The sequence below is a fragment of the Pseudorasbora parva genome, chromosome 8, assembly GCF_024679245.1.
Source record: "Pseudorasbora parva isolate DD20220531a chromosome 8, ASM2467924v1, whole genome shotgun sequence".
Taxonomy (NCBI): domain Eukaryota; kingdom Metazoa; phylum Chordata; class Actinopteri; order Cypriniformes; family Gobionidae; genus Pseudorasbora; species Pseudorasbora parva.
The window spans coordinates 22,276,843-22,292,009 of NC_090179.1; the positions used below are offsets into that span (position 1 = coordinate 22,276,843).

The following is a 15,167-nucleotide window of genomic DNA, read 5'->3' on the forward strand; positions in this document are numbered from 1 at the left end:
GTTTTTTGCCACACTTTTTCCTTCCCACAGACTTCCCACTGAGGTGCCTTGATACAGCACTCTGGGAACGGCCTATTTCTTTCTGTGTCTTACCCTCTCGCTTGAGGGTGTCAATGATGGCCTTCTGGACAGCAGTCAGGTCGGCAGTCTTACCCATGATTGCGGTTTTGAGTAATGAACCAGGCTGGGAGTTTTTAAAAGCCTCAGGAATCTTTTGCAGGTGTTTAGAGTTAATTAGTTGATTCAGATGATTAGGTTAATAGCTCGTTTAGAGAACCTTTTCATGATATGCTAATTTTTTGAGATAGTAAATCACCAAAATCATCAGTATTAAAACAATAAAAGACCTGAAATATTTCAGTTGGAGTGCAATGAATCTAAAATATACGAAAGTTTAATTTGTATCATTACATTATGGAAAATAATGAACTGTATCACAATATGCTCATTTTTTTAGAAGGACCTGTATATATTTGTACTTGTAATTTATTAATGTGATATCAAAGCTGAATTTTTAGAGTCATTACAGTCTTCAGTGTCATATGATCCTTCAGAAATCGTTCTAACAGTTGCTGCTCAAGTAGAATGTATTATGATCAATATTAAAAACAGCTGAGCTGCTTAATAGTTTTGTAGCAATGGTTTTTTCCGGGCTCAAAAACAATAGAAAGCACAAAAGGACATTTCTTTCTGCATTTATTTAGGTAACTTGATACATTGCAAGAGTCAGTAGAGTTTTTACATGTTTAACTTTTTACTTGGTTCCATTGTATATCCTCTATGCACAATTTCTGAGTAAAGTTTTCACTTTAGTTTTAAGCCATCTTCATAATGGATGCTTAATCTGTTCAGTTTAATTAACATTAATGAATCTCATCTGATCCGTTTCCTGTCAAGATTTTGACAGAGCAGGTTTGCACACAGGTCGTCCACAAGCCTCATGCTGAGCCAGACTCTACTGTGAAGATCCAGAACCCAAGTAATTTCTTTCTGTCAGCCCATTTATTCCTTTTGTGGTCTGGTTATAATAGATTTGCTGTCATCTATGGAAGTGAAAAGTTTGCTAGCGAATGATTAAATATTTGCTTCTACACATAGGCTGAATCCAAAATTGCCCCCCTAAACCCTCAAATACTATTCCCTAAGTTAGTTAAACAAGTGAGCGAATTCGGACACTCATTATTGTGGTGCAATGTGGGATAGAATGAGTGAACTCAATAATGTCCACTATGGTTTCAGACACCACTACAAATTGCTATCCCCTCAAATAATGACCTATTTAAAGGCCCACTGAAGTGCCTTGAAACGTGCCGCATTATTCAATGTGTTGACGTAATTTCCCCTGAAAAAGAGGAAACAGCCAATAGCGTTTCGTTAATATACAGTTTGACTAGAGCGCAAGAGCGGACATTTCTGTTTGGTAAAGCCAGTTTCCTCTAACACTGTATATCATCATAATCTCCTCCATATCGCTTTGAAATGCAGCATTCTGTGCAGAATTCAAATGGGTCAATATGTTTGTTGTCGGTACTGACTTGCGCATATGATCCGCGCTGCGCTCTCGTGTCTGGAGTCTAAATTTAGACCAGAGCTGTTGGGGTGTGTGCGCTGCTGCGGTGTGTGAAACTAACGTGAAAACAGACTTTATTCGCCTCAAATGAAAGCATATTTACACTGAATCATTTCCTATCACATATATAGTGTGATATGTGCCGTTCACCATGTAGAAATGAGTAAATGTGTTAACAACTGACCGATTTCAGCCACAGCTTCAGCAGTGTAGGGGGCGGGCTTTAGATTCTAGAGAGCATTTTGATTGGACTGAAGATTTGATGAGAAAGTTAAGTCTGCGATGATGTCATCAAAATCTGAGATGTTTGTTGTTAGTTGTGAAAGCATTTTGCGAGAGAAATAACGTTGCAAAGTTCATAGAATAAGGGTTGGCGTGACTTGGACTCGTGTTTATTCAGAGCTCTCAGATACAAACAAAATAAATTCATCTCAACAACTCGGTACAATAACACTTTCTCAGCAATCTTTCCCCGGCTCTCCATCTCTCTCTCTCTGGACAGGCAGTGAAATACTTTGAAATACTCATTTCAAATGCAAAGATGTCAGCCAATCACAACAGTAGGTGTCTTCACTGAAGTCTCATAGCAGACACGCCCCTTGAACCATAGCATTCAAGCCAGAGAGCTAATATAGAAAAAAAGCTTTTTATTTCTAAATTATGACATTTTTTAATGTAAAAACCATACTAACAATATAAGTACACTTTAGGAAACAATCAAATAGTTTCCTAATCAAATAATTTTAAAAAATCCATGCCATGGGACCTTTAAGTGTATAGGGGGCTATTTCGGATTCAGTCATAGACTTCAGCAAGAGATGCAAGTCTCATTTGTGTCAATTGTGCATGCTCATTGGTAAAAACTCCTCTTTGATTGTCTGATTGGTTAATGCATGATGTTTTATTGGTGGTTCTCAGTGATTCTTAAGGTAGTGGCCACACTGCTGAAGAACTCCACGGCCAGCACAGACCTGATGGAGGTGCGCCGTCTCTTCCTCTCTGACATGATCAAGCTCTTCAGTAACAGCCGCGAAAACAGACGGTGAGGGTCTCTTCCATTTTCGCCCCATCCCCCATGACAGCAATTAACCGCCTAGCGAACAGATCAGAATGAGAGCAGGGGGAAAAAAGTGATGTTCTCTCTTGTTGTTTTGTTTAATGGGCACCCCTGTGACGCTAAATAATCCTCTGAAATTCTAACTGTTTCACTCACAGCAGATGTTTCAGTGACACATGCGAATCCACACCATTTTCACTGCTGTCCTATGGCTGTTGGTTTTCTTTTTCTTCTCTCGAAAGCCGTATGCAGCGTGGCTCTCTGTGCAATCACAAGTCTGGCAGTCAATCAGTCGCCCAGTGTGTGCTGAAATCTCAATTGGCTGTTATTATTACTTTTCATCATCTCCATCATTAAGTTCTACAGTGAGCCAATCAGAACTGAAGGGAAGAAGCTTTCTAGACTTGATGAAGCCATTACGTCTCCAAAGTGCTTTCCTAAAACGTCTGTAAACAGTGGCTGGTAACTAGACCAGATATTTGTCTTCGCTATTAATGGAGTAGTTAATCTAAAATTAAAATTGTGACATTATTTACTCATCCTCATGTTGTTCCATGCAACTTTCTTTCTTCTGTAAAATGCAATAAGAATTATTATGACTGTGCTGCTGTTACGCCATAACAGAGGGTCAAAAGAGGGTCAACACAAAAGCCTTGGTCATATTGGGGAATTCTTTTAAGGAAGATAAAGGCTCCGATATACTTCAAGCAAGATCGAATTATGAACTTGTCTGACTTTATTTTGAATAAAATCAGCCCGAAACAAAGTAAATATTTTTTGGGGGGGAGTTTAAAGTGTCTATATATAATATTTATTTATTTATTTTTTATTTTTTAATTCGTAAATGCTGATGATGCTGCCTTGTACATACAAAAAATCAACAAGAGGCTGCACAGAACTGAACAGATACTATGAATAACGTTTCAAAATGGCTTATCATATCATGTCAAAATGGCTTATCATATCTTAATGTTTACAAAACTGTCTGCATTAATGATAGATCTATCCACACTCGTACAGTCCACAGGTGTAGGGAATCGGCTCATAATGAGTCACAAACACAGGTTTCTGATCCCTAGAGGGCAGACTTATCCTTACGAACGGTAAGAGTAACTGGTCAAGCTACATGCACATGTAACAGCTGCACAATGTTCTCTATGCAATTATACTGAATGAGGAATGAGTGCAAGTGCACTTAGGGCGTGTCCAAATCCGCAATCAATGGCGCACAAATGGTTGACGTGCCCGGCGCATAGTCTAAAAGAGTTGTCCCTATTCTTTTAATGAGTAATGGGTGTGTTTTGGGTGTAACGTGTTGTGGACCTGTCTATAGACACATATTACAAACACGCTCTTTAAATAACACAAAAAAATACTGCGCTATTGACTTAAGACCAGGTTTTTGTTGGTCAATGGCAAAGTCGACTTCAGTTTCCCCAAAATAGCAATACGCCAACAATGCGCCTGAACACAATGTGGAGCAGGATGTGAAAATGCTAACTGCGTCTGGCTGAAACTAGCAAAAAAACTTGATGATAGGGCCCAGCGAGTCAGGAACCAGAACCAATTCAATTCTTAAACAGATAATCCAGAACTTAATTTACAAAAAAGCATTAGAAGCCTGAATAGATTATAGAGGCCATAGTGCCAAACATTTCTTCTTAGGATGCTTTAGGATATGCAGCTCAAATCAGTTTTGTGAACTTGTTTGGCTGATTTATTGAGAACATTTGAATCAAAATAACAGTTCGCTCGGCGTTTTTGCACATGAATGTTCACATTTTTTGGTGACTTCTGAAGACTTTGAATATAATGCAGAATTAGTATGGACCACTTTTATTGGAGTCCTTTTTGTAGTTTTAAATCCCTCGTTCTTTTTCATTATGACCAATCTTCAAAAATGTTTATTTTGTGTTGAAGAAAGGGTGGTTGAGTGAGTAAATTATGACAATTTTAATTTCAGGATGAACTAATCCTGTAGCAGTTGTTTATACACCATTGTTTAACTTTTGCTAGCCGATATGGGTGGGTTTGAAATTAAATCATCCTTACCACAATCTTACAACCCGAAGTGTTTTCAGCAAAAGGAACAAGCTTAATTTATTCCTACTCAGCCAAAGATCTATTTATTATGCCAGAATGCACTGAGAGAAAAAAAAAAAGAAAAGAAAAAAGATTGATAACACAAAGTGCTTCAGGTGTTATTCAAATAGCTGCCAGTCAGTCTTAGTGTTACTTCGCAGATCTGAAGTGTAATGGAGGTTGGGGCTGAAATTGCTTTGTGTTACTTGTCGGTTTGTGAATTAGGTTCCACCTTTGAGTGTCGTTTGAGGATGTTAAGAAAGATGTTTGCAGAGGAGAGGAGGGTTTAACACGAGTGACTGCCGTAAGCTTAATCCATCTCATTTCTCGTGTGACAGGTGTCTGCTGCAGTGTTCCGTTTGGCAGGACTGGATGTTCTCTCTCGGCTACATTAACCCTAAGAACTCAGAGGAGCAGAAGATCACTGAGATGGTTTACAACATCTTCCGGATTCTTCTCTACCACGCCATCAAGCATGAGTGGGGTGGCTGGCGTGTGTGGGTGGACACGCTTTCCATAGCCCACTCCAAAGTAAATACACATTTTTTGCCATCTGAACAAAAGTGTAGTTTTAGATCTTATAAGCTTTTCATTTGCCAATACTGATGTGAGATATCTAGAGAGAAGAGAAGGACGATATAATCCATATGTACAGTACAGTGGGCTCTAAAAGTGCGAGAATTTAACTGAGTATACCTTTAAATCTCAATTCAATTCCTGGATTTGAATTGAGTTTGAATCGAGGTAGCAAACAGGATGCAGAATTGCAATTAAAATTTAATTGTAATGAAGTAGAGTTAAAATTTGTATACATGTAGTTTTAAATAGAAAAGTAAAGTTAGTCGAACTAACTTAGTTCACATAAAAATGAAAATTCTGTCATTAATTACTTACCCTCATGTTGTTCGACACCCGTAAGACCTCCGTTAATCTTCAGAACACAAATGAAGATATATTTGTTGAAATCCAATGGCTCAGAAAGGCCTTCATTGACACCAATGTCATTTCCTCTCTCAAGACCCATAAAGGCACTAAAGACGTCGTTACAAAGCCCATCTCACTACAGTGGCTCTACAATAATTGTATGAAGCATCGAAAATAGTTTTTGTGAACAAAAAAAAAAAACTAAAATATAGCTGCAAGCAGCAATTGTCGGGGCCAAGCGAAATGAAGACCCTAAGACATGCCAGCATAGCTAGCTAGGAGTATAAGACCAAATGCAACAATGAACCATTGAAGACCTATTAAGTTGATTTTAGGCAAAAAAGCAGTACAATTTTTAATACAGTAAATAATAATGATTTAATGGTTAATCTTTTTCGACCAATAGGTGGCACTGTTATGAAACTGATGTGGTGTAGTCAGAATGAGGTGGCAATGACACATGCAAAGTTTGGTGTCAATATGTCAAAGCATTGCAGAGATACAGCCTCAAGAGTAATTTTTTGCATCATAGCTCAACTGCGTTGCTGTGGTGTATGACAAATGGTTTGTCTATCAACACGAAATCCATAACTATTTGTTCTCATGGTCTGAAGACGATACGATTCAATTTTGGTGAAAATTGGACAACAGTGTAGGATGAGTTTGAAAAAGTAGGTTTTTAACCAATAACAAGATAAAGGGTAGAGAGGTTTGTCAAATATGGACAAAATTGGCGTCTATGTTCTTGGCAGGAGCCAATGAATGTCACCAGTCTCATTACAATAGGCTAATTAAATCAAAAGTTATTAGCATTTTGCACACCTTATTACAACTTTTGACCACAAGGTGGCGCTGCCCGAAAATCTTTTGAGTACCTTCAGGGCATGGAGCAGAAGACACATACTGAGATTTGTAATGATACACAAATGCATTCGTCAAGTGTAACATTAGCATTTTATTCCCTAATACTGCATTGAAGTCAATGGGTATTTCATGTTTTGTTCTATTATAGCGCCACCAAGAGGCACAATCCCACCATTTTTTTAATTTTTCCTCAGTATGAGCCCATACATATACGTGTCGAGTTTGGTGAAAATATCTCATTTTGTTTTGGAGTTATAAACATTTACATGAAAAAACACGTAAAAAATGACTGACACCTGACTTTGATTGGATTTTACTACCCCTTACTATGAATATTTTGACATTTGGGCATTAGTGTATAGCTATCGACCTATGTTTCCGAACTTCTGAGGCTGGTTTCGTCTCGATCGGACTAGCGGTTTTGAAGATATAAGCTAATGTTTTTTAAGCACTAAATTACAATGCTGCGCAAACCATATGCCGAAACCTGGCAAGTCTGGTATCATTGGACTCGGCAAGGATTCAGGAGACAAAAAAAGTTACTCCCATCCAAATATGTCAACCACACCCAAAGATATAAGCTTTTGGGGAAAAAAATTCTCCACTAGGTGGCGCTGTTTCGAAACTTCTCAGGCTACTTCAGGGCATGGTGTTGATGACCCATACCAAGTTTCGTAACAATCCGTTCATGCGTTCATAAAATACAGCATTTTAGCACATAATTCAAAATGGCCGACAGCCAAAAAGGCAGACCTAGTAAACTTGGATATCAGTTGACTCGACATGACTCCCCATATCTAAGGAGATACATTTTATGATTTTTGGATAAATGGTTTAGAAGTTATAAGCCAAAATAGCCCTTTTTTGAATCTCCGGACCAGTAGGGTGCACTGCGCCGAAACACTGCATGTTGCCTCAGGTCATGCTTGTGATGACATGTGCCAAGTTTGGTTTGAATACGATAAAGCGTTGCAGAGATATGGCCTTTAGTTGTTTTTGCAACCTCTACGTAAAATTTGTTCGCACATTTATCGTAAACGATTTGAAGAATCAACATGAATTCCATAACTTTTTGTCACCATGGTCTGAAGATGATCTGGTTCAATGTTCGTGCAAATCAGATGAACCGTCTAGGACGAGTTCGAAAAAGTAGGTTTTTTTGGAAAATTAAAAATGGCGGGTAATTTTTATGACGCAAAACGACGTCATAGGGTGCAATCGAATCGGCTTGAGCCAAGGAGTCAGAGAAAATTTGGATTTTGTTTCTAGCCCTTTTAGTTCAGGAGTTATTAGCATAAACATGAGTGCAACTTTGGACTGTTGGTGGCGCTAGAGGGATTGAGTTAGAGACTCAAAATTTGCTATATTGACAGTTGTGCCTGTCCTTTATATGTGTGCCAGATTTCATCATGTTCCCGCAAGCGGTTCTATGGGCTGCCATAGACTTGTGAGCGGAAGAAGAATAATAATAATAATAGGAACGCTAACGGTTTCAATAGGTGCCTCCGCACCTTCGGTGCTTGGCCCCTAATAAAGACATATAGTAATGGGTCGATTTCAAAACAAAGCTTCCTGAAGCATCTGCTTAATGAATCACTGTATCGATTCATGATTCATAACAGTTCGAAGCTTTATTTAAAAAAATGGCCCATCTCTATAAGTCGTTTTTCATGTATTTTTTTTGTTTTTTTTGTGCACAAAAACTATTCTTGTCGCTTCATAAAATCCGACATTGGTGTCAAGGAAGGCCTTTCTGAGCCGTCGGATTTCAACAAAAATATCTTAATTTGTGTTCTGAAGATGAACGGAGGTCTTACGGGTGTTGAACGACATGAGGGTAAGTAATTAATGACATCATTTTCATTTTTGTGTGAACTAACCCTTTAAATATGGGCTTGATAAAACCATATTTAAGAGGATAGATAGATAAAACGATGGACCATTTTTACGGTGTCAAGAAGCCTAAATTTGCCCCTACTATTTGTTTGGCAGGTGACATATGAAGCTCACAAGGAATATTTAGCCAAAATGTATGAGGAATACCAGCGACAGGAAGAAGAGAATATAAAGAAAGGAAAGAAGGGGCTTGTCAGCACCATTTCAGGTCTTTCTGCCCAAGCTTCCGCCATCAAAGGCACTCTAGAGATAGACCCAGATTCCCAAACCCAGACTCCTGAGAGTGAAGCGGATGAACCAGAGACGACAGATCCCGGGCGGAACCTCTTGTCCGAATCCAAGAGTTTGAATGAGGAGAACCCAGCATCAGGTGTCCATGTGGAAGTTCATGACCTGCTTGTAGATATCAAAGCTGAGAAGGTTGAGGCCACAGAGGTGAAGATGGACGACATGGACCTCCTGCCTGTCACAGAAAATGGTGGCTTGGTGGAAGTGGACTCTCTCCTGGATAATGTCTACTCGGCTGTGGTGGAGAAGCTGAACAGTAGCGTAAACAGCGTGCTGGTACCCAAAGCCAGCCTGGAAGACAAAAGCTCAGGTCCTCTCATCACCCTGGCTGACGAAAAAGATGCCATTTCCAGCAACAACACCTTCCTCTTTGGCACGATGCCGACCAGCTCGGGGGAAAACCTTCTGCCTGAAATCGGACCATCTGAACCTCTTCCGCTTTCAGGAGTGGAACCTCAGGTCCACACCAGCACTAGTGCAGACCTTGGGCTTCTGGCTCTCATGACCAATAGCTCAAAAGAGTTGGATGCCAACCCAACGACTTTGGAGGATGACAGCTTTAAGATGCATTCTACTTTGAGTGGTTTCAACGTCTCTGAAGGGGAAAGCCTGTCTAAATGCCCTGGGCAGATAGAGACAGTGGCAGTAGAGCTGGAGCCAGGGGTTTCTGGAGTAAATAACACTGCAGATGTTACCAGCACCACGTCAGACACAGAGAAATCAGATGATGGCAAAGATAAAGAGATTAAGAAGATTCAGACTACTACTACAACACAGGTAACTATGGGTGTTGGTACTATACACACTAAATTTTTAAATAATATATAAGTTGAGACCCTGGACCACAAAACCATAAGGGTATTTATTTTTTATTTTTATTGAGATTTATACAAAATAGAATAATATAGAAGTAGAGGTTTTACACAACTTTACTGTTTACTGTAACACAAAGCTAATACCTATCACAAACACAAGCACATACACATTTCACAATATTGAATTAATATTATGTAATTATAATTATATATTATGTCATCATATTAAATGTGACAACTGAATAACTATTTAATATGCAATTTGTTTATTTATTGAATGTGTCAGTTAAAGTTCATTAAACGTTAAATCACACATCCTTTTAACTAAATTGAAAAAATTATGATATAGAGGCGGGGTAAATATATAAATATATGAAGCGACTAACTAAAATTCAAAGTTTTGGCTAACTAAAATTCAAATGAGTAAATTGACCTGACATTTATTAAAAGATTATGAGATCACAGCTCAGCCTTTTCATTTAAATAAATCTTAATTATACTGTATATAGTTGATTAAAGTCATTGTGTCGAATTTTATCCATCAGCTATACTAAAATATGGTGATATGTGTATTCAACATAGTTTGAAGGACAGAATTCATTAAATAAAAAAAATATTTTAAGAGAGTTCACTCTTCTTCGAGATCTTTATGACTGCCAAAAACTGCTTCTGATGTGTTATGTGATATATTGCGGACTTTAGAGGTACATGCAGTCTGCAGCTTGGCAAAACCAGCTTGAAAAAGAACAAAAACAAAAACACTTGCCTCAAGAAATGTCATAACTTCAACTGCAACCTGCATTTTCTTACAGCTGACTTTCAAGAAAGTAAAAGTCTTTAGAGTTGTTTCCAGCATGAGGCTTTTTTTTAGGTCTTTTGGAAGAAAAAACACAATCTCTCCTCCATGTCATGAAATAGAACTAGAAACTTTACACAAACATATTCATCATTACACCTCTGTCGTAAACAGTCAATGCTGTCTACATTTTCTAAGATTTCTATCAGTCTATCAGTTTTGGGTTTTAAAAACATTTGTTTGCTTGCAGAGTCTGCACGGGCGTTCCGGTAGTCACCTGGATAGAGATCTGCGGGTGGATCTGGGCTTCAGAGGCATGCCAATGACAGAAGACCAGCGTCGACAGTTCAGCCCTGGTCCCCGCACCACCATGTTCCGTATCCCAGAGTTCAAGTGGTCCCCAATGCACCAGCGCTTACTCACAGATCTGCTCTTTGCACTAGAATCAGATGTACACGTTTGGAGAAGGTCAGTGGCTACAGTATACTCCAGCTTTATTTGACATTTGACAGTGAGGGATTCAAGAACAAATCCGTTTAATATGTCATACTTTACATCTAATTTTCATCCAACATCTTTACATCAAATATTTGTCTTAATAGAAATTTGTGTAAAGATTTCTTTTGTGTAAAGGTTTCTGTAATTCAGTGTCAGATATATGTCAAATAATATACGCTGTCTACTCTCATTATTGTATAACAACAAAAATCTACTTGTCCTTATTGTGATGTAAATAATCTTTTCTTTGTTTTTGGCTTTCTCTTTCTCACCCTCCTTTTCTCTTGCCCCTCATAGTCATTCGACAAAATCCATCATGGACTTTGTCAACAGCAACGAGAACATAATCTTTGTGCACAATACCATTCACTTGATCTCACAGATGGTGGATAACATTATCATCGCCTGTGGAGGAATCCTTCCTCTGCTGTCCGCCGCTACCTCACCCTCTGTGAGTTTGACAGTACTGCCACCCAGTGGTCATCATAGATTACTGCAAGCCAAGCTGTTCCTATATGAAGTTACAGAATGCCTCCACATTGTTACCTTATTTTAAATATATTCTTTTTTCTCTTCATTTATTTTTTGTTAATGCCAAGAATACCAAGGTTAGTATCAATACAGTGTTTAGAATGTTCTGTGGTTCATTTCCATTTCCTCTCAATCATGGATGTCATACTTTTTTGTTTTGTTTAATATAAAGTGCATTACAAATATTTAGTCTTTTAGTCTAATTAATTTGTCTTTTTTTAGTCTAATTAATACACAGAACAAAAAGATTGAGCTTATATATTTAAAAAAGGACACATATATTTAAAAAAAACAATAATGATGTGCACAGGTAAATAATTTATACTATTTTCTGCAATATTACATAAAACAATTGTCAATGCGACTTTACAAGAAAAACATGGATATATTGACTTTTAAAATCTTGGTTCACAGAAACTTTCCATTTAGTAGCGTTCATTTTAAACTTGCTTAGTATCTCTTATAATTTCAGTCCTCTAAGGATTTAGTCAACAGAAAATTAATTCCTTTTTGAATTGCTTATGTATGTATTAATGCAATTACACATTGAAAAATGCCGACCAATGCTAGTTTTCACATAGTTGGGTTAATTGGATTAATTTCATACACATATACACTAATGTTTAAAAGTTTGGGGCCAAAAAGAATAAAACTAAAAATGTTATAGAAAAATGCTATAGATAGCTATAGATTTTTTTAAGTATTAAAGTTTCTACAGAAATATTAAATATAAAGCAAAAGATTTGTCAACATTGATAATAAATGCTTATTCAGCTTAATAAAATGATTTCTAAAGGATCATGTGACACTGAAGACTGGAGTAATGATGCTGTAAAATTAGCTTTGCCATCACAGGAATAAATAACATTTAAATGTTTAATTAAACATTTCTACTTTTAAAGCAAAATTGAAAACCTATATTTTTTCCCTGGTATTTTAATAGTATTATATTTCTGTCTGACTGTTACTTGTTTGGTTTATTTATTTATATTGTTTCACGTTGTTTTTTTGTTTTTGTTTTGTCTTATTCTATCTTTATTGTTTTAGTATGTATATTTTCTTTACTCTGTATAGCACTTTGGATAGCTTTGCTATGTTTAAATGTGCTATAAAATGCACTTACTTACTTACTTACTTACTTACTTACTTACTTACTTACTTACTTAAAGGGTCATGAAACCCCAAAACACTTTTTTGAGATGTAAACAGATATGTCTAGGCTGCACATCATTGAAAACACTGAGGGTACTCATTAATGTTATTTATATGTGAAAAATAGTTATTTTTGCATTTTTCAGATCGATTTCTGTCTTCCGGTTTGAAAAGCTGAGTCAGAGCAACGTCACAAATGCTGACATCAGCATGTGCTTTCTGCCCGTGTATGGGGTGCTGGGGACATGCTGACGTTGACCGTTCCGAGCGATTCTTGATATATGACATAAAGACATAAAGCATGACATAAAGCTCATTCAGTCCAATCACTGCGCTGTAGTATGCATTCTATATAATTTAGTTAATATGCATGAGACAGTCACTTCTGTCTAATCGCACTGTTGTAAACAATGCCAACGTGAACCAAGAACATGTCTCAGAACCGATGTAACTGCTGCTGCTGGTATCACTAATCTTAATGCGCCTAATGACACTCCCTATTTATGCAAACCATTCCCTCTTTCCACACAATACCCATCACAACCTTTTCACAGTCAACCACTCCCCTCTTTGGAAGCCTTTTCAAATTGAAGGTGTGAAAAAACACAGCTGCAGCAGGGGGTGTTTCATGACCCTTTAAATTATATTAAAATATAGATTGTAATCATATTGCACAATACATTTTTACTGTACTTTGACCAAACAATGCAGCCTTGGTGAACATAAGAGACTTCTTTCATAAATATTTAAAAATCTTATTGACCACAAAATTCTTTTGAATAGAGTAGCTTTGAATGTGAGGTTTGCACTCATTTTGCTAGGATTAAAACTCTTAAATGTTAAATTCCAAATTTAGATGCCAACAGCTGGCCATTAGCAATCATACATCCATCAAAGCATCTTCCATTTCTTTGCATGACCTTTCTCATCCTGGTTGAAAGGATGTGCTGTGCTTTGTCACTTTTTACCCAATCCACCCTGAATGTTCTACTTTTGTACTGAAGATAACGACTGATCAATGTTGTAACAAATGTGCTAACAGGATAATGTGATGACTTCCCGTGATCTCAAATAATACCCTTGTCCTCTTGATTATCGTGTTTGTCCGTGTCAGGCTGAAATGGAGGGCATCGAGGCGACGCAGGGCATGTCTTCTGAGACGGCTGTGATCTTTCTGACCCGGCTGATGGCTATGGTCGATGTGCTGGTCTTCGCAAGTTCACTCAACTTCAGCGAGATTGAAGCCGAGAAGAACATGTCCTCAGGTGGACTGATGCGACAGTGCCTCAGACTAGGTATGTGTATAAGTGTGTGTGAGTGACCTGAAGATGTTGAGCATAAATTTATTATATATATATATATATATATATATATATATATATATATATATATATATATATATATATATATATATATATATATATATATATATATATATATATATATATATATAAAATGCTGGAAAAAAAGAGCAACACTTGTAAAAAAAAGAAAGAAAAAAAAAGAATATATATATATATATATATATAATCTATTTTTATAATTTTATAATTTAAGGGGCTCATAGGGACACTATATTGACCAGTCAGCACCTAGGATTTTATTTTTCCATCTCTCTTTTTACACCTTTCCACATTTATATTTGGTACCCTTTCTTTCTTTCTTTCTTCTCTCTCTCTCTCTCTCTCTCTCTCTCTCTCTCTCTCTCTCTCTCTCTCTCTCTCTCTCTCTCTCTCTCTCTCTCTCTCTCTCTCTCTCTCTCTCCCTCTCTCTCTCTGCTTCAGTATGTTGTGTGGCCGTGAGGAACTGTTTAGAGTGTCGTCAGCGTCAGAGGGACAGAAGTCTGAAGTCCACTCTTTCCTGCAGTAAGTCTCAGGAGGGCTTGCAAAGTGTGTCCACGACCAGCAAGGTACCCAGTTCACTGCATACACTGTAGGGATGGGACGATACACTTAAACTCACGATACGATGCACCTCGATATGCCAGGGTTACGATACGATACGTCACGATACGATATAAAAAAAAAAAAGTCTTTCCAAATCTGTGATTTTTTTTTTTTTTTTTTACCACCAAAGTAATGTACTTAAACGAAAGGTAGGATTTTTCTCTTTTTTTGCATTTTGGTTCTATGTTGTTTAAAAAAAAGGAGAATTTTTAGAAGTCGGCGACCACGTCTTAAACAGGGGTGCCAATAATTGTGGAGGGCACTGTAGGGATGTCAACCGATTAAAATATTGAATAGCGATTAACTGCATGATTGTCATGAGTTAACTCGCGATTAATCGCAATTTAATCACATCTTTTTAGCAATTGTAAATGTATCTTAAATTAAGTTTAAATTAAGTTTTTAATATTCTAATCAACATAGGTATGGACAAATATGCATGCTTTATGCAAATGTACATTTATTATTAGTGAAACCATACTTATTCAATAATAATCAATATAGCATGAAGACTAGACATATCAAAGGTCATAGATATGTTTATCTAAGAAATTGTTCATGTCTCTTAAGCCTAAACTTAAAAATAATGAGTAAGTAGTGATTTCTCTCATTTTAACAATATAAAGGGAGTTTTTACACTGGCAGTTTAATTCAGAACAGGGAAAAGTTCGTATGAAAAATTGTTAATGTGTACCAGTGAGCAAACCAGAACCACACCATACCTGGAGGAGGTCCATATTACACAAGG

At 37.2% G+C, this 15,167-nt stretch overlaps 1 protein-coding gene across 7 annotated transcripts in view; it reads left to right on the top strand.

Moving 5' to 3' along the window:
- The window catches only part of nbeab (neurobeachin b), a 408,948-nt gene that overhangs the window by 173,662 nt on the left and 220,119 nt on the right, over positions 1-15,167 (top strand). For all 7 annotated transcript variants that reach the window (XM_067450409.1, XM_067450410.1, XM_067450412.1 and 4 more), the window contains 8 exons: positions 898-979; positions 2,489-2,612; positions 5,048-5,240; positions 8,490-9,458; positions 10,543-10,760; positions 11,088-11,241; positions 13,588-13,768; positions 14,258-14,382. In XM_067450409.1, coding sequence (XP_067306510.1) covers positions 898-979; positions 2,489-2,612; positions 5,048-5,240; positions 8,490-9,458; positions 10,543-10,760; positions 11,088-11,241; positions 13,588-13,768; positions 14,258-14,382 — 2,046 coding nt within the window. The remainder of the gene's footprint in view (positions 1-897; positions 980-2,488; positions 2,613-5,047; positions 5,241-8,489; positions 9,459-10,542; positions 10,761-11,087; positions 11,242-13,587; positions 13,769-14,257; positions 14,383-15,167) is intronic.